The sequence below is a fragment of the Heloderma suspectum genome, chromosome 17 (genome assembly GCF_057233095.1).
Source record: "Heloderma suspectum isolate Gila_16-S chromosome 17, 16-S_ref, whole genome shotgun sequence".
NCBI classification, from domain to species: Eukaryota; Metazoa; Chordata; class Lepidosauria; order Squamata; family Helodermatidae; genus Heloderma; species Heloderma suspectum.
Window position 1 is genome coordinate 3,729,017 of NC_139474.1, and position 22,589 is coordinate 3,751,605.

The 22,589-nt window shown below is 47.7% G+C and overlaps 2 protein-coding genes across 4 annotated transcripts in view; one reads left to right on the plus strand and one right to left on the minus strand.

Annotated features, from left to right (window-relative positions):
* The window catches only part of ZFPL1 (zinc finger protein like 1), a 30,494-nt gene extending 8,498 nt beyond the window's left edge, over positions 1 to 21,996 (plus strand). For 2 of the 3 annotated variants that reach the window (XM_084823670.1, XM_084823671.1), the window contains 5 exons: positions 1,888 to 2,081; positions 3,883 to 3,958; positions 7,494 to 7,661; positions 9,882 to 10,011; positions 12,027 to 21,996. In XM_084823670.1, coding sequence (XP_084679796.1) covers positions 1,888 to 2,081; positions 3,883 to 3,958; positions 7,494 to 7,661; positions 9,882 to 10,011; positions 12,027 to 12,213 — 755 coding nt within the window. In that variant the 3' untranslated portion in view covers positions 12,214 to 21,996. The remainder of the gene's footprint in view (positions 1 to 1,887; positions 2,082 to 3,882; positions 3,959 to 7,493; positions 7,662 to 9,881; positions 10,012 to 12,026) is intronic. The other variant, XR_014786235.1, reaches the window with a different exon arrangement.
* Positions 13,922 to 19,471, minus strand: CATSPERH (catsper channel auxiliary subunit eta). The gene is made up of 3 exons (XM_084823675.1): positions 19,120 to 19,471; positions 16,704 to 16,803; positions 13,922 to 14,023 (listed from the first exon to the last, which is right to left on the minus strand). The coding sequence occupies exons 1-3, from the start codon at positions 19,291 to 19,293 to the stop codon at positions 13,947 to 13,949; spliced, it is 351 nt and encodes a 116-aa protein (XP_084679801.1). The 5' UTR covers positions 19,294 to 19,471; the 3' UTR covers positions 13,922 to 13,946.
* Positions 21,997 to 22,589: the final 593 nt, after the last annotated feature.

The window sequence follows — 22,589 nt, forward strand, 5'->3', positions numbered from 1 at the left end:
TGAGGAAAGCTGTCTTAAAGCAACAGAGTGACTTTACATCTGTAAAGAGCACTAAATAAATAAGTATTGCTTATGTTTCAGTTTTTCCAACATTTCCCTTTTTTTAAAAAAAAAAACCAGAAACAGCCCCTTTTTTTCCTATGGCCTCAAAATTTCAGGAAGTTTTCCATTTCTAGGAAAGAGGGTGGAGAGCAAGACAGCATCATATGGGTTGTTGCTGGGGGATGCCCTCTATTCTAGGCTTTGGCAGGAGCATTGTGGGCCCCCCAGTAAACCTGCAGTGAAATACGCCTTCTCCAAACAACTAAAATCTTTCCTTTTTCTTGAACATTCAGAACAAGAATGAGAGCTAGAAATGTGGCCCATTTAACATCAGAATTATTCATTCATTCATTTCATTTCTATACCGCCCAATAGCCGAAGCTCTGTGGGCGGTTCACAAAAACTAAAACCAAACGGCGCACAATAAAACAATATAAAATATACAGAACATTAAAACCACAATATAACAATATGACCACAATAAAACCTAGCAGCGGTGCAGGAGTATAAAATACAGATTTAAAACAGCAAAGCTAAAGGTCTAGAAAGCTAAAATGCCTGGGAAAATAAAAAGGTCTTCACCTGGCGCCGAAAGGAATACAGAACTGAGATTCTTGGGACACAATGCTCCATGCTTTTTTTGGTTTACTTATAAACTTTCTTAGTTGGTTTTTCTGTATAGATTGCACTTGAGGCAGCATATAAACTTAAAAATATATATTTGCAAACAACAATAACGACAACAAAAGGGGAGAAGAAAAGGAAAAGGGGGGAAGGATTGAACACTTCCATTTCAAAGATATGCGCTAATATAAGCTGCAGACCATATATCTAAATAAGCTTCCATACAATATTGACGGCTGAAGCAGATATGTTCAAATGTAGCGAGTGCGGTAAGATCTTCAGTCCAGGTGGTGGGTGCTTATCCTTCCAGCTTGAAGTATATTATGCATGTGTGGACAGAGAGAAGTCCTAGGACAGATAGAAGTCCTACCATTTCCAGCATTCCCCAGGCAGCTGTGCTGGCTGAGGAATGCTGGGCGCTGTAGGACTTTTTCCTGTCTAAACGTGCATAGAGTTGCACCCTAAGCCTCTTTGCAACTGTAAGTGCTCTCAGTGTCCACCTTTGCTGTCCATCTATTAATCCTTACATCACAGGCAGCTTATAAACTTAGAAGAAAAATCATACCAGCAATAAAAAATAGAATAAAATATCATTAACTTCACACTAAAACAGGGATACTTTAAATTTTGATCTGAGAGGAAGCAGAAACAGCTTGGTGAGCTACCACCATCCAGCTCCCAGTGCTGGCCCCTCCCTCCCCCAGCTGCCACCAGAAAGGTGTCTGGGGAAACCTCTTGCCCTGAGGGGATGGGAAAAGAAGCAGATTAGACATGAGCTCAAAAGAAGAGAAACTGCAGAAGGGTGGGGGGAACAGAGCAGCAAAGAACTGGCCAACCCAGGGGGTCAATAGATGCTGCGTAAACCTGAGTTCAGTTCAGAGGTTCCATCTGGGCAACTGAATCCGGAGGTATTACAATCGTGTTTTCCCCTGCTTTTCCCTCCTAATCCCTTTCCTTGTGTATCCTGCCTTTTTAGATTATGAGCCTGAGAGAGCAGGAGCTGTCTGATTGTTGAGTCTTGTTAGCCACTCTAGGAGTCCTTTGACTGAAGCGTGCGATAGAAGTGCTGTGAATAAATAATAAATGACTAATAGATTGAAAGCCGCCTCCTAAGTTCCAAAGAAGTTGTAGCCAGAGCAGAGAGACCCCGTGCTTCCTAAACATACCTGCAGATGTGCAACTCCTCCCTCAGCAAATCCTCTCATCTCCCCTCCCGCATAGATCTCTTTCACTGGTCCTGCCTCAATGAGATGGCGAACCAGCTGCCGAAAAACACCGCCCCTGCTGGCTACCAGTGCCCCAACTGCCAGGGCCCTGTCTTTCCCCCAGCCAACCTGGTCAGCCCAGTAGCGTCGGTACTACGAGAGAAGCTGTCGATGGTCAACTGGGCTCGGGCCGGGCTTGGCCTCCCACTGGTAAGAGATTGTCCTGCCATGGATTTCTTTGCTTTATGCTGTGGAGCAGGAATGAGTTTCTCTGCTTTATGCTGAGCACTAATTGGAAGTATAAAACCTTGCAGAGTGAGACCTTCTCTTTTAAAAACAGTTAGGACTTAGATTTTAATATACCTGACCTAGCTGGCTTTTGTTGGAAGGGAATGTGTGTTGTTACTGTCCTAAAATGATGCTCAAACTATGGGGCTGTTCACCCGACATGCTAACTGTGGCTTGCTTGTTTTGAACCACGGGTTGTTTGCTGAACTGTGGGTTAGCGTGTGGTCTGAACGCAGCACGTTTTCCTGAGGGTGGGATATCGTGTTGTCTGAATGCAGCCAGGGTGCCTTATTAACCATGCGGTGTGGCTTGTTAACCACTTGAACAACCCAACAACAAACCATGGTTTCTCAGGGTGGCTTGTTCGAGAAAATGAGCCACACTGCATGGTTAATGAGCCGCCCTGGCTGCATTCAGGACAAATGAACCCACAGCTCAGTGAACAACCCATGGTTCAAAACAACACATGAGCAACCACTGAGTGTGAGTTTGCGTGTTGTGTGGACAGCCCCTGTGTGTGTGCATGAGACAGAGATTAAATCAAATCCATTGAGTACAGCAAATTAAGCCATGATATTAAACTTCCTGTACATACTGAGTCAGTTGGTCCAATCTAGCGCAGAATTGTCTACAGCTGGAGGTGGCAACGTGGTGCCTTCCAAATGCTTTGGAGTAAAATCCCCATAAGCCCTAGCCAGCATGGCCGATGGGATTAGTTGTAGCACAAAGGATGGGAGTTGTAATGCCAAAGAACTGGAGGGCACCAGATTGCCTGCTCCTGGTCTACAGAGACTGGCAGCTCTCCAGGTGACAGCTGGAAGACTTTTGCAGCCCTGCCTGGAAAGCTGCCGGGGATTGAATCTGGGACCTTGTGCATGCAAAGCAAGGGCTCTGCTGCTGAGCGATGGCCCCTCCCCAGCATGAAGCTGCCTTATGTAGAACCAGGCCCATGGTCTGTCTAGCCCAGCATTGTCAATACAGGCTGGCAGCGTCGCTCCAGGTCTTTCCCAGCCCTGCCTGGAGAGCTCAGGGATTGGAACGGGGAGTTCTGCGTGCAGTGCAGGTGCTGCGTTATGAAGCGGTGGTCTTCCCAGCAAAGATGATGGCAGCGAGGTGGAAGACACAGTGGGTAACCAGTAGGGATGCCATAAGTACCATGTCCATGAGTGAGCATCCAAACCATGCTACGGGATGGAGAACTTTCTCGCGCTATCTAACTCCTGAGATCAGCTTGTGTGGGGAAAGAAAAGTGTGTGGTCAGCAAACCCCCCTGATGCGGGAGGCCTGCTTGCCTGTGCGGCAGACGTGGGAGGTGGGGACAAGAGTCTCTGCCATGGTAAGGCAGGCCTGGCCCCTCCTCATCAAGCAGGTTGCCAAACAGCAGTTGCTCCCCGCCCCCCGAATGTGTTCTGTCCGTTTGCATGGGGAACAAGGCGCCAATTCCACATGCAGATGTGTGTGCAGTTATTCATGGCTTTTTTGTGTCCACTCCGTGGGGAGGGAAACATCCGTGGACCTTAAGTTATGGATGATGCACATCCCTGCTAGCCAGAAGATGAACCTCTGACAGACTTGTTTGGGCTAGTGGAGCAAAGCTCGCTCCTTTATTTCTTTTCTCCCCCTTGATTCTGGAGCCTGCTGTGAGCAGAGCATGACGCATCCTGCTCCTTATCCCCCATCAGCCATTACCCTCAGCCCTGGTTTTTGCCTTCCTTCCACTCAGATTGACGAAATGGAGGCCATCCAGGAGACGGATCCTCATGACGCCACGGACTACACAGACTGGTCCAGCTTCACCAGTGAGTATCGCCTGTCTGGCAAAGGTCAGGAGCTGTGCGGGATGCAGAAGCTTCACCTCCTGGCTGTCGGGAGCACCCACTCGAGGTCCTGCCCTTCTGTGCTTTTGGCAGCTGCATTGTGTGCACCGCCAAATAGAATTCTGCGTCAGTGTGAGCAGGACACTTGGCTTACCTGGCAATCCATGCGCGTGTACTTGAAAGGCTGCCACAGAGAGGAAGGCCAGGATCTCTTCTCGATCATCCCAGAGTGCAGGACACGGAATCATGGGCTCCAGTTGCAGGAAGCCAGATTCCGGCTGCACATCAGGAAAAACTTCCTGACTGTTAGAGCAATAGGACAATGGAGCCCATTCCCTAGGGAGGTGGAGGGCTCTCCCACACTGGAGGCATTCAGAAGGAAGCTGGATGGCCATCTGTCAGGGAGGCTTTGACTTAGATTCCTGCACTGAGCAGGGGGTTGGACTCAGTGGACTTATAGAGGCCCCTTCCAACCCTACTATTCTATGATTCTGTGTGCTTAAGAATGGGAACCCCACAATCCGACTCACCATGGCCATTTTCCACCTCTCCCTGTCATGAGCATGACAAGCATTGGCCCGCACTAGTTACCAATGCGTTTCCGACCCCAATTCAAAGTGCTGGTTTTGACCTTTAAAGCCTTAAACGGTTTGGGACCAAGTCACTTGAAGGGCTGCCGTCACCCATGGCAGCCTGCTTGCACTTTAAGATCAGAAAGGGAGGCCCTTCTCATTTGCCCACCTGTGAGAGCAATGAGGTGGGTGACCACCCGTGAGAGGGCCTTCTCTGCAGTGGCCTCACACCTTTGGAACAAGTTGCCATCAGAGGTCTGCCATGCTCCATCGTTGCAGGCTTTTAAGAAGGCCTTGAAAACGTATTGCTTTGATATTAGTGCTGTTGTTGCTGCTATTGCTGTTGTTGCTGGTTTTATTGTTGGCTTTTATTGCTATTTTAGTGTGTGTATGTTTTTATCACTTTTTAATATTTTAGCTGTTTTTATGTATTTTATTCTGCAAGCCGTCTTGGGAAGGCTTCTGCCCTGAAAGGCAGCCAAGGAATATTTTAAATAAAATAAATAGTTCTCCTGGCCTTGGGCAGAATGTGGAGGGGGTGTTCTTACAGTTGCCCTGTGCTCTGGAGGTGCTTTAAGCAGTCTGGAACCTCTCCTCAAGCTTACAGCTGGGAATGAGTGAACTGCCCCAGCAACCCTCTGAGGCACAGTGCAACTGCAGAGATAATTCCCCCTTCCAACCTCAAGAGGAGGGCTGAGGTTTGTCTTTTTTGCACTGTGCATCTGAGGCACCCCAACACTGCGGCCACCCGCATGCGGCCCCACCTTGCAGCCAAATTTGACGGCAGGGGGAAAAAATTAAGGAAAAACAGTGCCCATAGTTTTAGCACTATATTGCTGCTACAGGGTGCCAAAAGAGTCAAATTTCAAGGGCCAGGTTCAAGAATAGCCTGATGGGATCTGAGCTGGCGGTGACCGACCACGAAAGAGATCTCAGGGCTGTGGTGGACAGCTTGATGAAGATACCGACCCAGTGTGCGGCCACTGTAAAAAAGGCAGACTCCAGGTCAGGCATAATTAGGAAATGAATTGAAAATAAAACTGCCAAGATTGCACTGCCCTTATACAAATCTATGGTGTGACCACACTTAGAATACCGTGTACTGTTCTGGCCACCACACCTAAAAAAAAAATATTGTAGAGCTTGAAAAAGGGCAACTAAAAGGATCAAGGGGCTGGAGCATCTCCCCCATGAGGGAAGGTGACGACAGCTGGGCTTGTTTAGCTTGGGAAAAAGGCGAGTGAGGGGAGACATGATAGAGGTGTACAAAATTATGCCTGGTGTGGAGAATGTGGATCGGGAGACATTTTTCTCCCTCTCTCAAAATAGTAAAACCCAAAGGGGTCATCCCATGAAGCTGATGGGTGGGAGATTCAGGACAGAGAAAAGGAAGGGCTTCTTCACACAGCACATCATTAAATTGTGGGATTCACTTCTGCAAGATGTAGCGATGGCCACCAATTTGGATGGCTGTGAAAGGGAGTTGGACAAATTCCTGAAGGCTGTCAGTGGCTACTATTCCTGATGGCTGTATGCTTCCTCCATCGCCTGAGGCAGTATGTCTGTATACACCAGTTGCTGGGGAACATTGGGGGGGGGGGGTGCTGCTGCATTTGTGTCCTGCTTGTGGGTTTCCCGTGGGCAGCTGGTTGGCGACTGTGTGAACAGAATGCTGGACTAGATGGACTCCTGCTTTGATCCTGCAGGGCTGTTCTTAACTTTAGCTTACAAACAAGCTAGATTTAATTCTTCTGGCATTCTATAGTGCTACGGATGCCTTAAAAAAATCTGGGCACCCTGCAGATTGCAGTCTGCAAGGGAGGAGGGCAAAAATGGCCCCTGGACCTCTCGCAGTTGCCCACTTCTGACATACTACCACAACATTCCTCTTTTTTGCCTCCAAGCTTGTAGCAGAGGATTGTCCCTGATGTCACACTGAGTTTTGGAGGTGTATCACAAGCTTAGGGAGAAGACCTTGCTCGCCCCTTACAGGTCCTGGTGTCCACAGATCATTGATCTCCAAGGCTGGTCTAAACTCATGGACCCTTGCTTAAGGAAGTGTGTGTTGGAAGTTTGGCTGCAACTCGGCTAGCTCCAAAAAGAGAGAAAGAAGAAAAAGGACTGATGTGTCTGCAAGAGAACAGATAGACAGAGGAACTCCAAGCTTCCTAGACTGCCCTCTAATGTATGCTGATCTTTCTTCTGGTGCTAGACTGATAGTCTTAGGGTTGTTGATCTCACTTCCTACTTCCTCCTTCTTAACGCTTTTACCTCTCAGCATGGAGACATCTTTTAGGTCTCCTTCCATCTTGAGTTGAGGTCTTTCGTTAGCCAGAAATAGGGACCTTTCTATACAACATGTATTTCCTGCAATAAATGTGGGCTTTCTTTTTTCCCCATGAAATTTTATTTTATCTCAAAATAAGCTTAACAAAATAAAGGCCACAAAAAGGAGAATAAGAACGTACATAATAATAAATCAAGATCATGAAAGAAACAAAGGAATTCACTAATTATATATCTAATGAAATTGAAAATGCAAGTTCTACAACATCTAAAAGGAGCGTGTGTAAGTGTATGCCATTTTGTGTGTTTGTGCATATTAATCAGAAAAAATGCAGGCAGCTGTACTCTGTAGGGACTTCATCAAAAGTTTGAAGTGCATCCACACAGGAAATGAATGGAAAGCATGGTGCCATAATAACATTCTTTGCGTTAGGATTCCTTGCTTGCTGCACTTGCTGAGTAAATTTATACATACTCCTAGTCTCCCAAAGTCTTTCTTATTTACACCCAGAGTCTCCAGTGTAATTTATCCAGGGTAAAGTGTACTCCTTCAGTTAGGATTCCACACCATCAGCTTTTGCTGTTCTGCCAGGAGTATCTGTGTGTGAGCGAACCCCAGCCAGATTTTTACACTTACCTGCTTCTCTCTCCCTGTCCAGACCTCAACTCCGAGGAGGCTGCCCAGCAGAGTTTCAGCTACAATCCAGCCTCTGGCTTCCCCTCCCCGCAGCAACAGCAGCAAAGCCTGAACAACGGAGGCGTCCAGGAGCAGGACACGGTCATCAGCATGAATGCTGTGGGCAGCGACCCCATGACCATCAGCGCAGGTGCTATTTAGTGGGAGACATGATAGAAGTCTACAAAATTATGCATGGAATGGCGAATGTGGATAGGGAGACATTTTCCTCTCTCTCTCTCAAAATACTAGAACACAGCGGGGTCATCCCATGTAGATGATTGGTGGAAGATTCAGGACAGAGAAAAGGAAGGACATCTTCACACAGTGTGTAGTTAAACTATGGAATTCGCTACCATGAGACGTAGTGATGGCCACCAATTTGGATGGCTTTAAAAGGGGGTTAGACAAATTCCTGGAGGAGGAGAAGGCTATCAATGGGTCCTATTCCTGATGGCTGTGGGCTACCTCCAGTACCAGAGGCAGTATGCCTGTGCACACCAGTTGCTGGGGAACATGGGTGGGAGGGCGCTGTTGCACTCCTGTCCTGCTTGTGGGTTCCTGGTCAACAGCTGGTTGGCCACTGTGTGAACAGAATGCTGGACTAGATGGACCTCAGTCTGATCCAGCAGGGCTCTTCTGAAGTTCTTATGAGAAGCGGGAGGCCGGGCTGTTCCTTGGGTGGAATGGAGGTCTGCTGTCCAGTTGTGGCCACCTCAAAGGCTGGGATGGGTAAGGAGGAATGCATTGTGGGTTGCCTGCTGGAGACAAAGGCTCTTCTCTCAGAGATCCCAAGGAAGCCCCCCGTTGCTTTAAAACTCAGGACTGGCAACTAAATTTTGCCAGTGAGCTGTGCTGCGGGGAAAACGGCATGAAGGGGGAAAGTCTTTCCATCCCCTTGATGGAGCCAGTTGATGGGCAGTAGGTTCAAGCCCAATCAAAGAAAGCCCTTCACACAACACGCAATATTGAGAGCCGCTTGTGTAGTGGTGAGAGGACTGGGGACACCCAGATTCTCCTCCTCCCTTGGCCATGAAGCTCGCTGGGTGACTTTGGGCCAGTCAGTGACTCAGCCTAACGTACCTCACAAGGTTGTTGTGAAGATAAAATGGAGAGGAGGAGGATCATGTACACCGCTGTGGGCTCATTGGAGGAAAGGCAGGATATGTGCACTTGCAGGGCGCACTGATGTGGTGACGGTCACTGACTTAGCTTTGGAAGGAGGTGAGGCAAATTCATGGAGGAGAAGTTAGAATCCTTTCGCTAAATCGGCCTTCCCCAACCTGGCGCCCTCCAGATGGGCTAGACTGCAACTCCCATCACCCCCAGCCACCTGGGGGTGATGGGAGTTGTAGCCCAACTGATCTGGAGGATTCCAGGTTGGAGAAGGCTGAGCTAAACGGAACCTCCCTGCTGAGAAGCAGCACGCGTCTCAGTGCGCGTTGCTGGGTGTGAGACGAGCAACGGGACAGGCGTTGTTTTCATGTCTTGCTTGTGGGCTTCCCAGAGACATCTCATTGGCTACTGTGGGGATCAGGTTGCTGGCCTGGTTCTGATCTGGTAGGGCTGCTCTTGTGTTCAGCTGACAGTGCAGATGTGGTTAAGCCTTGGGGTGCCATCAGCACTACAAACGTGCACTCTTTGGAAACTGTCTGAACCCCTTCCTCGGCCTCGTGGGGGAATGCTTTCTTCCCTGTCTTCCCTCCCTGGCTTCCTTCCTAGTAGAAGGTTTGGGTTTGTTTGGGTTTTCAAAGCCTCAACCAGCATTTGGGCAGTGCAGGTTTAGACGGGCAAAGGGGCATTCGGGCAGTGACTAACCAGAGGTAGGAGAAACACTGGCGCTCGCTCAGCCAGGCCGACGTGGGAAGAGAGATCTGTGCTTCTCCTGCCCAGCCCGTCTGAAGGTGAGGTTGTGGCAGCATTAGCTTGGCAGTGCTGTCCTCACTCCCACATCACCAGAGAGCAGGGGCGATAGGTAAGATGACGGTGAAGGATTGCTTGATGCTTGGCAGCAGGCTGGATTTGGGGCCACGGGTGGTCAGTTTGTCAGACTGGGAGGAACCGCAGCTCCGAGGGAGAGCACCTGCTTTGCATGTGGAAAGTCCCAGGTTCAATCTCTGGCATCTCCAGGTAGAAGGATCAAGTAACAGGTGAGAGGCGGGGTGGGGGAACCCTGCCCCGCCCAAGACACTCCTGGGCGAGATGGATAAATAGCAGGACTTGTGTAAGGCAGCTCCCTGATTGCCAGCTGGACCATAATCTTGCAAATCAGGTTCATCAAAATGTATTTCACCCTTCCGTGGGCGGGGAGGGGGGTGGCCTTTTTTTTCACCCCTCTCCTTGATGCCATCATCGCCTCTTTTTCCTGCAGCCTCCTCGCCGCGGAAAGTTTATGACACCCGGGAAGGCGGAGGCAGCCGACCTTCCGACGCTCACATAGACTTTGATGAGGACAAGTACCGCCGGCGGCCAGCGCTCGGCTGGCTGGCCCGGCTGCTCAAGTACGTTCTGGAAGACGGGGCTGGTCTGAAGGGTGTGCGCGGAGGGGACACATGTGGGGAATCTGGAGTTCTTTAGCCGAGGGTGGTATGAAAGCAGGTGAGAGAACAGGTGCAAGGGGGCATGGAGGTGTACAGAAAGAAGGTCAGGAAGTTCAACCCACCAGAGTAACACAGGAGGCTGTCCCAGGGTGTATAGGTAAAGGAGCCTGCCTGCACCCTTTTTGTCAACACTGGGGCTGTTCACACAACACGCTAACCCACACCGCGTGGTTGAGTGTGGGTTGTTTGTTGAACCGTGGGTTAGCATTTCTCTGAGCCAGTGTGGTGTAGTGGTGAGAGTGTTGGGCTGGGAGATCCGGGTTCTAGTCCCCACTCGGCCATGGAGCTCACTGGGTGACTTTGGGCCAGTCACAGACTCTCAGCCCAGCCCACCTCACGGGGCTGTTGCTGTGAGGATAAAATGTAGGAGGAGGAGGCTTATGTAAGCCGCCTTGGATTCCTTAAGGAGGAAAAAAGGTGGGTTATTAATGCAACAAATAGATAAACCCAGGACATTTTCCGCAGGGTGGCTCGTTAAGCATGCAGTGTGGCTCGTTAACCACCCTGAACAACCCAGCGATGAACCATGGGTTCTCAAGGTGGCTTGTTCAAGAAAACTAAGCCACACTGCATGGTTAACAAGCTTTTTTTTGTTTGTTTATTCGTTCAGTCACTTCCGACTCTTCGTGACTTCATGGACCAGCCCACGCCAGAGCTTCCTATCGGCCGTCGGGTTAACAAGCTACCCTGCGGAAAATGTCCTGGGTTCAGACAACAACACGCTAACCCACGGTTCAGCAATAACCCACACTCAACCGCTGAGTGTGGGTTAGCATGTTGTGCAAACAATCATTGTCTTCCTGTTTTCAAACATTTTGTGAGAGCTAGAAACTTGCCGTTTTGTTTGGTGCAGGAACGAAGACATGCAGAAAGCCAAATTCTACCCCGGAGATGGCATTCTGAATGACATATTCAGCCTAGCTTTACAGTGTCTCTCAAAACTGACTCCTCCTTGTAGAGGCTGGAGCATTGAGACTAGGTCACCAACCTAGGAGCCACAAGCTCTGGCTCTGAGCACAGATGTCCCCTGCATCCCTCCGTTGCCCTGCTCACAATCGTCGTCTTCCTTAAGCTTGCCACTTTTTTTGCGGGGACGCCTTTTTTGACAGCTTTGAGGCTCTGCTGTAATGATGCTGACAGCTGCAGGCCTTGCTTTAATTTCATGTAATGCCTATTTTTACCTTCTGGTTACTTTGCATTTGTTTCTCTTGGACTATGCAGCTGCAGGCAGGCCCTTGTTTGTGCAACCAACTGGTCCCAGGGCCTGGTCTGAAGGCACAGGAGGCAGCTGCCTTGCTGAAGCTAAGCAGGTCTGGGTCTGGTCAGTGCTTGGAGGGGAGACCTCCTGGGAACCGCATGTAGCCACCTTGAGTTCCATGAGGGTAGAAAGGGGGGAATATAAATGTAGTAAATAAAGAAATAAACCAACCAACCAACTTATTTCTTTATTTATTACGTTTCTATACCACCCAATAGCTGAAGCTCTCTGGGTGGCTCACAACTATTAAAACCATAAAATACAACATAAGACCGAATATAAAAAAAAAAACCCTACAGTATAAAACAGAACTAAAACCCAAATTAAAACGTAGCAGCAATGCAAAGACTTACAACACAGTAAGAGGCTTAAAACAACAGAAACTGAAAGACTGAAATGCCTAGGAAAATAAGGCCTATCACTTGACTTTTGTACAGCACCCAGTTATTAAGGACCCCCTTCCAGAAGCAGCACTGTTCCTTACTCTATTTCTAATGCTCTCCCCCTCACCAGAATGCTTGATTTCTGTGACCTCACAGCAACTCAGCCAATGGTTGGAAAGAGCTCACAGGCCAGCAGCCAGGGGTGCTTGGAAGGCGGTCTTGCTCGTGTCAAGAGAGTACCCTAACGCTTACTCCTTCTCTTTCTCTGCTGGCAGAAACCGCTTCAGTTCCAGGAAGCAACCACGCTCCTTGATGCAAAGGTTCATCCTCCTCCTCCTGATAGGTGGGATCAGCTTCCTCACCCTTGTCATCGTCATGATGAAGCTGGGCCGGGCCTCGGCTGACAACGACCCCAACCTGGACCCCAAGTTCAACCCACACATCCGGGTCGGGCAGCAGTGAAGGGGCCGGCTTCACCCAAGCTGTGTGTCCTCCCCCAGTCCTGCCTCTCCTCCCAGCTACTGAGGAAAGCTGGACCAGGGAGGGGCCTAGAGCAGTTCTGTGGCTGCAGCCACTGTGGCCGACCGAGCACCCCCTCCCTGGAAGAGTAACATTACAAGGCCACCCTGAAAGTTCGGACACAGGTGCTCCGGGTGGAAGGGCAGCACGCTTCCTTCTCCCTCGTTCTGCAAATGGATCTGCAGCGGAGGAATTCTGCATTTTGGGTGCCCAGAAAGGGAGCTATCTCTGCTGCCATCCCAGTGCCGGGTGGGCAGCCGAGGTGGACCGCGGGCAACTCTTTCTGCAGAGGAGAGCACTTTCTTGACCGCTCACCCAGAAGAACTGCTTGGGGTTCCTCAGCTTCCATTCACCGGGAGCCCCTTTCTGCTTGATCCGTCAGGGTCTCCGTTCACCAAGGAGAAATACCAGCTGCTGGGTAAGGTGAAGGACATCCGTTCTACTCTTTTATTCTCACTGTGGCTTTCTTTTCCGGAGGAAAATGGCCGTGGACTGCTCATGCTCTTTGCTAAGCTTCGCCCGGGACGGAGAGGTTTCTGTTTGTTTGTTTTTTCTCAAGTTTGGTGTTCAAGACTCATAACGGTATGGTGAAAGCCAAGCACCTGCCCTGCGGGGTTCCTTTCCTCAAACTTTAACAGTGTTTGGGAATGAGTGGGACCAGTTTGAGGATTTCGTTCCCTAATTTTTGGGGAGGCTTCAGTAATAGGGCTCCTGCCCATACACCTCTCCTTCCCCCTCTTGGTGCCTTTCCTCAGGTGACCTGAGTTCCAAGAACATGGGGGCGGCCTCCTTAGATTGGTGGGTCCTTATAGGGATTAGATGTATGCCTGGGTGCTTCACCGAAGAAACGGTTCCTTAACCCAAGTCAGAAGCTTCACCCGAGAGATGATTATTTTATTTAAGCCAGGGCTCCCACCAGTCTATGCTTTCCCGATAGCTTTCCCTAACACACCTGTAGGAATGAGTGGCTGGACCTGTTCAACCCATCTCTGCCTCCTCGAGTTTGCACACCTTACAGGGCATTGTGCAAGAGAGCAGGATTTCCACCCCCCTGCACACACACCCCTCACAAATACCTTGCTCATAGATTCATAATAAGCTGCTCTTTTTGCTGGCCCCAAGGAAACATTTCTCCTGTTCGTTGCTCAGTCTCATGTCTTCCCCAGTCTCCCTGCCTGCTTGGGCCCCATTTGGACTCATCCCAAGCAGCACCCCACCCCCGAGGCTGACATGTTGGTCCCTCGGGAGGGCAGGAGATAACTGGGTTCCCCTGCGAGCCAAGAGGTGCTTGCTCCATCAGTATGGATGGAGGTGGAGTGGGGGCACACATTCCCATGATCCCTTGCAGCAAGTGACTGTATTTCGGGGTGGGGGTTTTTGGAGGCATTTGTATGGCTGATGAGCCCACAGCAAAGCAGTGTCTAGAGCAAACTGACCGTCCGGTTTATTTACAGCCTCCGTTCTCTTGCACCACAGAGAGGCTGATGAAAATGCAAAACTTTAACACAAAAGCAATAGACTTGTTGGTTGCTGTTCTATTAAACTCTCTTGGCTAATCCCGAGCTGCCTTTTATCTTTCATTTCTTCCTCAAAGGTAAACGGGAATGACACCACACCGAGCCCTCTGGAGTGGAAAGGCTTCCTTTTCTTCCCCTGCCCTTCTCTTGGGAAGTGACTCAGTATTCCTCCTCTCTGTAATCTATGGTGATGTAGTCCATGCAGAAACGGGCAAGGAAGAGAGCAAAGTTCATGGCTGGGCAGAAAGAAGAGGGTTATATCAGTCTTGCCAATCCAAACAGCTGCTTTTTCCTCATTATGGGGTGGAATTTTAAAGTCTTCCACACAAGCTGGGCAGATTAAAATCTTTCATAGACCCTGTTCAGATGCACATCAGGGAAGGGTGCTTAGGCTAACCATGCTGCAGGGTGGTTAGTGCTAACCATTGTGAGAGCCCCAACCATGACCTGCAGCATGGTGAGCCTAAGCACTCTGTAACTGCCTGCCATCCTGCAATCCCCCAACCGCTCCGTCACACATCCCAGTAGCCTCAGCGACTCACATGGCCATTACAGGAGCAAGGCTGCTGGTGGCCATTTTCTTCCTTGTTTCTGATTCCATTACAAAATAAGCAAAAAATAAGAATGGTGGAAAATTGCCATATTGCTAAACACACAGTTGCACAAAATCGCCGTATCACTAAAGCACGCATTTGCGCAAATGTGCATTTGTGCAAAATTGCTATATCACGATTCAGCAATTTGGTGATTTGGCGCAGTTTTCCTCCGTTTTTATTTAATTTCTGCTTATTTTTATAATGGAATAAAAAAGAAAGCTGTTGGTGACCATTTTCTTCTATCAGTACCCCCGCTCCTGTAATGGCCGTTTTTGGCCACTCTTCCCACGGAGCTCTATGGTAGTGCTCCGTTCAGACATCATGCTAAGCCATGGTAGAGCCCACTAACCATGGTGAGGCAAATAGCTAGTGAGCATGGTTTGTGTGTGGTTAATAAGCCACTGTGGTTGGGTTTAACCCCTGTTCAGAGGTCATGCTAAGCCACCATGGTTAGCGCAAAAACTCTACCCATCATGGCCTAGGGTGACATCTGAACAGGCTCATAGTTTTTATTAGCTATCCACACCATAATGAGTCTGAGGCATGCTTGAGATGTAGCATTTCCAGAAAGTTTGAAGCCGTGGAAAAAAACTTTTTTCCAGGTTTTTCGGGGGGGGGGGGGGCAGAAATTTTGGGGAAAATGGAAAAATAAGCAATACTTGGTTTTGCAATGGAAATAAGGAATGGAAGGAATAACCATGTTGGGAATCTTAGAGAAAGGATTACAAAAACATTTTCCCCATGGCTTCATTATTTCTAGACATTTTACATCTCTAGTCTTTCTGTAAAAGTGTTCTTGTTGCATAGTTTTTAGAAACCTTTTTTGCGGGGGGAGTAAAGGCTGAGTAACAATATATAAAACACCATGTCTTAAAGTCTAAAGGAAAATATTTCATAATCTAAAACTGTTCAGTTTTTCCAATGGTCCTGGAACAAATTGGGAAAAAGCTGTTTTTATGCATTTTTCTGGGTTTTGTTTCCAGGCCTTCACCATCTCTAGAGGATGCACATTCCTCCTTCCCTTCTGGCACGAAGAGATCAGAAGCATCCTGTTCTACTTTCAAACTAACTAGAGTCCCTCACTGCAACTTGCTTTTCTGATCTTGGGGGAATGTTGTTCTGTTTAAACTGTGGTTTGTTAGCAAGCCAGGATCATAGACTGTAGTTTGATCCTAGCCTACCAGAGTTCCCCTGGGTTTGGTAAATTTAAAAGTGGAAGCAATCCACTTCCAATCTCTTCACAACCATGCCTGAAAAGGGACACAGGAAGCCCAATCATTCCTATAGCACTAAAATAATGCTAAAATTTAGCATTATATGCACACACAAAAGCCCACTGTGTGTGTGGAAGGGGTGGGCTGGAGATATACACATCTGGGCCAAGATCGTTTTCTTTAAATAAAAACAAAATTGGGAACATTTCTGCCTCAGTTTGTGTATTGAAAAAAAAAAAGACAAATATGCAAGACCTTTTTTTTTGTAAAGTATTGGTCCATGATCCAGAAAACATCTATTTCAGAAAATACAGATCTAGGGGGAACCAATTTTGAGAAATAGCTGTTTTTCCCCGCACACACCAGGTTTTACAAGGGGAAAACACACTGTGGGGTTTTCATGACCACCCAGTACTTCTTCCTTCAAATTGCTCAAACCATTAGAAAAAAATCCGTGCCTGAGGGAAGAAGCAAGATTACTAGTCTCTGGGAATGAATAATGTGAAATTGTCCATAGGCTGGAAGAAGCACAAGCAGGGAATGTTCAAAAGCTGTGCAACTGGTGTGAAGGGAGAGGGCAGTTTGGTGGAGGAAAAAATCTCACATAGAGCCTATGGAAAAGAGGGATTTGATGCTTTCAGCAGGAAGGCTGAGGTAATGGGCCTTGAGGGTGTGGGAAATATAAGAGATGGACGCAGAAAACTACCTTACTACCTGGTGCATATAAGCAGCCTTCTAGGGCCAAGCTCTCTCTCTCAAAAAAAAAATACACAAAATAAATGAAACAATAGTAGAATATGTAAGTATACAGTAAATACAGGTATAAGAAAACTACTTTAGATCATGCAGCCGTGAATTCTCTTAAGAAAATGCAACAGGCCATCCTAAAGGCCTATATTTTGTGCTCTTATCTATGAGAGAAACCAGTAGGCCCATCTCTTTCCACTGCTGAGAATGGGACCCAATCATCCCAGTTGGTTGGTACATCCTGACACTCTAGCTACATCAGCTCACGCTCCTCTCAAAAGTCTAGGGGCTGGAACTGAGCAGAGGGGGTATCTGTTCAGACAGCTAGCCTTCCATCCCTGCTAACTGTGGTACTTTACCAAGAGATGTCAAAGCGATGCACATCAACACGCTGTCCTCTGCTTGTAAAGTGTAGATGGTCGCCAGCAGTGCCCAGTAAAAACTGATCACGTGTGATAACTGCAGAAACCCAACAGAAGAGGAGCAGAAGTGATTTGTCTCTAGTGGTGAAGAGAAAAACACACTGTGTGTGTGTGTGTGGTGGGGAGAGTGCTTTCTCTACCAAGTGTCTAAACGTTCTTTGTCGGAAAGATTTATTGCAGGATTTCTTTCTGATGTTTGGCGTGGCTTTTCTTCTGCCCGCGATTGCTTCTGGTCATCTGCTGAACTAGACCTTGGATTTTTGCCTACATGGGTTTTGTTACAGGGGACTGGTCATGGAAATCAGCCTTCAAGAATAGCCACTACCCTCAAAGGAGGAGGGGGGAAATGGTAAAACTTATCTGTTTGCCTTAAGGTGGTTCTTGTGACCAGCTGTGTGGCTTGGTAGAATTGCTCAAACTTAGCAGGAGTCATAGAATCATAAAATAGTAGGATTGGAAGGGTCCTATAAGACCATCTAGTCCAACCCCCTGCTCAATGCAGGAATCCAAGTCAAAGCATCCCTGACAGGTGGCTGTCCAGCTTCATCTTAAATGCCTCCAGTGTGGGAGAGCCCACCACCTCCCTAGGTCATTGGTTCCCTTGTCTTAGAACTATTAGCGTCTAAGCATCTTGGCTCCTCTGAGCTTGTGACAAAGTCTGGTTTGAGCTGATCTGTGGAGGCTGGGTGAGTTAGTAAGGATGGTGCTTTTTTTATCCTCCAGATATTTATCAGGCTTCATTGATATTCCCCTTGCACAAGCTGCTGGACCAGTCAGTTTAGAATCCTAGACTAGATATCCAAGATTGCTTCCTCATACTCTGGCTTGGTTCACACGATAAGAGGGTGGTTAATAAGTCATGCTCATGCGTGCCGGCTCATTTCCCTAATTATCCTCATTGGGCACGGGTTGTCATGATGTCCAAACCTGGCGAAGAACCCTCAGCCTGTTGTAGCACTGTGGGGTGGTTTGTTAACCACCCCAACAAGCCACCCTCGCTAGGTTTGGACAACACGGGAAGCTGCAGGTGCCACAACCCACCGTGGCTTAAATAAACCACAGTGGGCTGCGTTGATAGTGCGAACCAGGCCTCTGTGTCTATATAATCTGCACTAAATGCCACTCCTGCTTTTGGATTTGCAATGATGAACACAAATTCAAATCCCTGTTTCACCAATGGGTGGAATCAGTCCACCCCTTAAACCAGCCTTCCCTACCCTAATGTGTTGGACTACAGCTCCCATAATCTGACTGGGGAAATCTGGAAGTTGTAGTCCAACAATTCTGGAGGACACAGTGTTGGGGAATGCTCCCTTAACCACCCTGAGGGTTAGGGAGACAGGGCATTTGCAGTGGGATCTGTTGCTAGATCTCTGCTGTAGATTGGCACAGGTTTCTTACTCCCAAAATGGTTCACTGCTTAAACTAAGTTGCTGAAACATGAAAGGAAGAAAAGTAGGAGTGGATTTTGGGGTGAAAGGACTGAGCCTGGTTCTGACACTTGAAAACCACTTTGTGGGCTTAGCATGTGCTCAGAGGCACCCTGTTCCTTAATTCTAAGCGTGCATCAACCCAGCCCCAAAGCCATTATTTTCCACCTGGTTCTGGTTGTTGAACCTTGGGATTCTAGTAAAAATCAAAATGGATGTTACAAGCCTGGGGTCTGTCGTCCCTGGTTTAAAAGATTTGGCTTGTGCATAACCCGTGTTAAGCAGGTATCCTGACGTGGCTACGAGGCTGAGCTATGAATTGGGAAGTCCCTGCTTCAGATCACATGGCAGGACCAAAGGAGGGATGGGATCTCAGAGAGGTGTGTGAAGAACAACGTATGAAAGCCCAGTGCATTTTGAATTGAAAGACTTGTGCGGGCAACAGACCATCTCTCCAAGGGCTAGATCTTGGCTGCTTCGTGACAGGGATGGGGTCAGTTGTCCCTGAATGCATAATCTTACAACTTAAAATGCATAGGGCCTTTGAGCTTTCTTTGCTCCTCTCTTCCACTCCTTTCTCCCAACTGCCAATTGTTTGATGGTTTCCCCACTTTGGTGCAGGGTTTTTTCCCTCTATTCGAAAAGCTTGAAATGCCCCTCTGAAGGCAGTAAGAGCTTTAAGCTGCACTATAATGGTGTTTTTCGTCCTTTTGTCCCACCCTTTTGCCTGGGGCCCTGCCCCTTTGGCTTCTGCCCCGCCCAACACTGGAACGTGGCCCCCGAGACCTTCTCCGAAACGGAACGCGGCCATCGGGCTGAAAGAGGTTCCTCACCCTTGTTCTATGGCCACAATCCCCAGAGAGCTTCTACCTCTTTGGAGTGAATGGCTTGCAAGGTACAGGAAGAGGGATTGAGCCCTTTACCAATAGCACTACGGTAAAATGGAAGCTCATGAGATCTCCCCTTTGGGAGACGAGGAAGTGATAGAGGTCGCCAATGAGAACGCCTGTGTGAATCAAAAACAGGAGCAAGGAGCCAATGGTGAAGATGGCTTTGTTCGGGAAGGTGATTGTTATGAACGGATCCTTCCAGCTCATTCTCTGCGTGGCCCTCTGTGGCTGGCAGCTGCTTGGATTTAGGAGAGCTGTGAGCAAGGAGGGCCCTGCCTCTGGAGATCTTACACAACGGCGTTCAGCCAACCCAGGCGCCGACTGGGGTAGAGCTGGATCCTGGGCCGATGAAGTCACAAGGATCCAAAGGTTCTAGAAGGCTGGGAGATTGGCTTGCTCTTCTCAGCCTTTTCCAAAGCAGATGAACAACAGGGTGGTTTAAAAAAAGTTATTTTATTTTGAATCGAGGTTAACAAACAAGGCAACAAAAAGAAGGCGCGTAATAATAAATCGCAATCACTAAAGAAACAAAGGAATTCACTAATTTTCACTAATTATAAATCTAAGTAGGCGCTCAGTTTCTAATGAAAGTAAAAATGCAAGTTCTACAACATATGAATGGAGCGTGTGCAGGTGTATGCCATTTTGTGTGTTTGTGCACACTACGCAGAAAAAATATAGGCAACTGTATTCTGTTGGTACTTTATGAAAAGTTTGAAGTGACTCGGCATGGGAAATGAATGGGAACCATGGTGTCATAATACCATTCTTCAAGTTAAGATTCCTTGCTCACTGCACTTGCTGAGTAAGTTTATACATTCTCATAGTCTCCCAAGTTTTATTAATCCACTGCTCTTTAGTTGGTTGCTTTGGAGACTTGCAGTTGTTACAAGCTATATAACTTTGCAGCTGTATGCAATTGCCTAAGAAGGACTTTGTGCAGGAATCCACGGTCACTGGGTTCAAAAAGATGAAGCAGCAATGCTTTAGGAGCTACCAATGGTCTAACACAAAGAAATTCCTGACAGTAATCAGCACCTATGTTCCAAAATTCCTGCACTGTAGAACATTCCCACCAAAGATGAAAGTATGAGCCAATGTAACCACACCCCTTCCAACAATACTGACTATAATTTGGATGTATTAGGTGAAGCAGTGCTGGAGTAATGAGCCACCCACTTGGAATGCTGTACTGTGCTTCCTTTATATTAGTGTTGATGGATAAAGATGCAAAAGATGTTTCTGTGAACTACCCTGGGAGTATGATTGAAGCATAGTATAGAAAGACTTACAATAAATGAGCGAGCACTGGAAACCAGTGGGATCTTTTTGGAAAAGCCATTTACAGGACAAGGAAGAATGAGGAAGAGGCCATGGGATGGACAACCTTGCAAAGTACAAAGGTGCAATAGTTACTGATCCCAGAATCTGCACACACCCAGCATTTAAGGCTGCCTCTCTTTAGCCTTGCTTTCCAGCAAATCAAGCCACATACTCGAGATCAGATTTGTCACTGATCTATTTACAACCATATTTGTAAAAAAAACAAAAAGGGATGTGTTCCACCCATTTTGATCCATGCATCTCAGTGCAGTTGAAACTGTGATCCACGTTGGCAGTCATTTATGAGGCTGGTATATTATCCCATATTAACTAATTAATTACATTTCTGTACTGCCCAATAGCCGAAGCTCTCTGGGTAGTTCTCAAAAGTTAAAACCACAAGTACAGTGTAAAAACAATATAAAATATAAAAGCTTAAAATGACAATATAAAAGTACAACCAGCATAAAGCTTTCGGTGCCAGGTGAAGACCTTTTTATTTTCCCAGGCATTTTAGCTTTCTAGACTTTTAGCTCTGCTGTTTTAAATCTGTATTTTAAACTCCTGCACTGCTGCTAGGTTTTATTGTGGTTGTATTGTTATATTGTGGTTTTAATGTTCTATATATTTTAAACTGTTTTATTGTGTGCCGTTTGGTTTTAATTTTTGTGAACCGCCCAGAGAGCTTCGGCTATTGGGTGGTATAGAAATGAAATAAATAAAATGAAATAAAACCTAGCAGCAATGCAGAGGTTTAAAATAATAACAAATTTAAGATAGCAGAGCTAAAAGAATAGAATGCTAAAATGCTAGAATTCCGGGGGGGGGGGGGAAGGGTCTTCACCTGACACCAGAAATAGCACAATGTAGGTGCTAGGTGAACCTCTCTAGAGAGCTCATTCCACAACCAGGGTGCCACAGCAGAAAAGGCCGCCTTCCTGGTAGCCACCCTGATATTTTGCAACCAGTATCTTTAGTCACTGGCTGCACTTTGAGGGGACCCTGTGCATTCTCGAGGCTTGACAGATGAAGGCTTTGCCCTATGTGGCCACATAAGAAAGGGTCCTAATTTTGTTTCCATTTGCCATTGACTGTGAAAGGTTTAATCTCCCCACCTAACACTGTGGGAGTTTCCCCATACAATGCATGCAGGTGGCAATGGAGGATGGTGTTCCTGTACCTTTAATGTAAAGAACTGAGGGAAAGGGAATTTCAGCTAATGTCATGTTGCAATGCTGCAGGCCCGAGGAAAAGCTGCGACAACAGAAATTCCCCCCTCTGTACAACTACGTACAGAAGGTGTGCTAGTCACCAGAATTCTAATAGATTTGCCTGGTGCACGGAAATTAAGTGAGAGGCTTTTCCTGGCACAGTGAGAAAGGATGGGACGAAAGCAGAACTAATCTTCGGTTACTCTCTTAATTTTTATTTTTTTAAGGTAGCAACCTTAAGTCTTAACCAATTTATTATTTCTCCTCCCAGCCTCTCACTCATTTATCTGTAGGGTTGGGAAACAAGTTTATCCCAATAATTTGGTTTCATAATAACTTTTGTAAAACGCCCAGAGAGCTTTGGCTATGGGGCAGTATAGGGAGGAGGAGGAGGAGAAGAAAAGAGGAGGAGGAGGAAGAGAAGAAGAGGAGGAGGGGAGGAGGAAGAGGAGGAGGATAAGAGGGAGAGGAGGAGGAGAGGAGGAGGAGGAGAGGAGGGAGAGGAGGGAGAGGAGGGAGAGGGGGAGGAGGAGGAGAAGAAGAGGGAGAGGAGGAGGAGAGGAGGAAGAAGAGGGAGAGGAGGAGGAGAGGAGGAAGAAGAGGAAGATAAGGAGGAGAGGAGAAGAAGAAGAGGGAGAGGAGAAAAAGAGGGAGGGGAGGGAGAGGAGAAGAAGAGGGAGAGGAGGAGGAGAAGAGGGAGAGGAGGAAGAGGAGAAGGGGGGAAGAGGAGAGGAGGAGGAAGAAGAGAGGAGAGGAGGAGGAGAAGAAGAGGGAGAGGAGGAGGAGGGAGAGGAGGAAGAGAAGAGGGGGAAGAGGAGAGGAGGAGAAGAAGAGGGAGAGGAGGAGGAGGAAGAAGAGAGGAGAGGAGGAGGAGAAAAGAAGAGGAGGAGGAGGAGGAGGAGGAAGAATTAATAACGGAGGGGGGATAAGGGGTTCTGGGTGGCCGCTCTAGGACTCCGTGCAACTCTA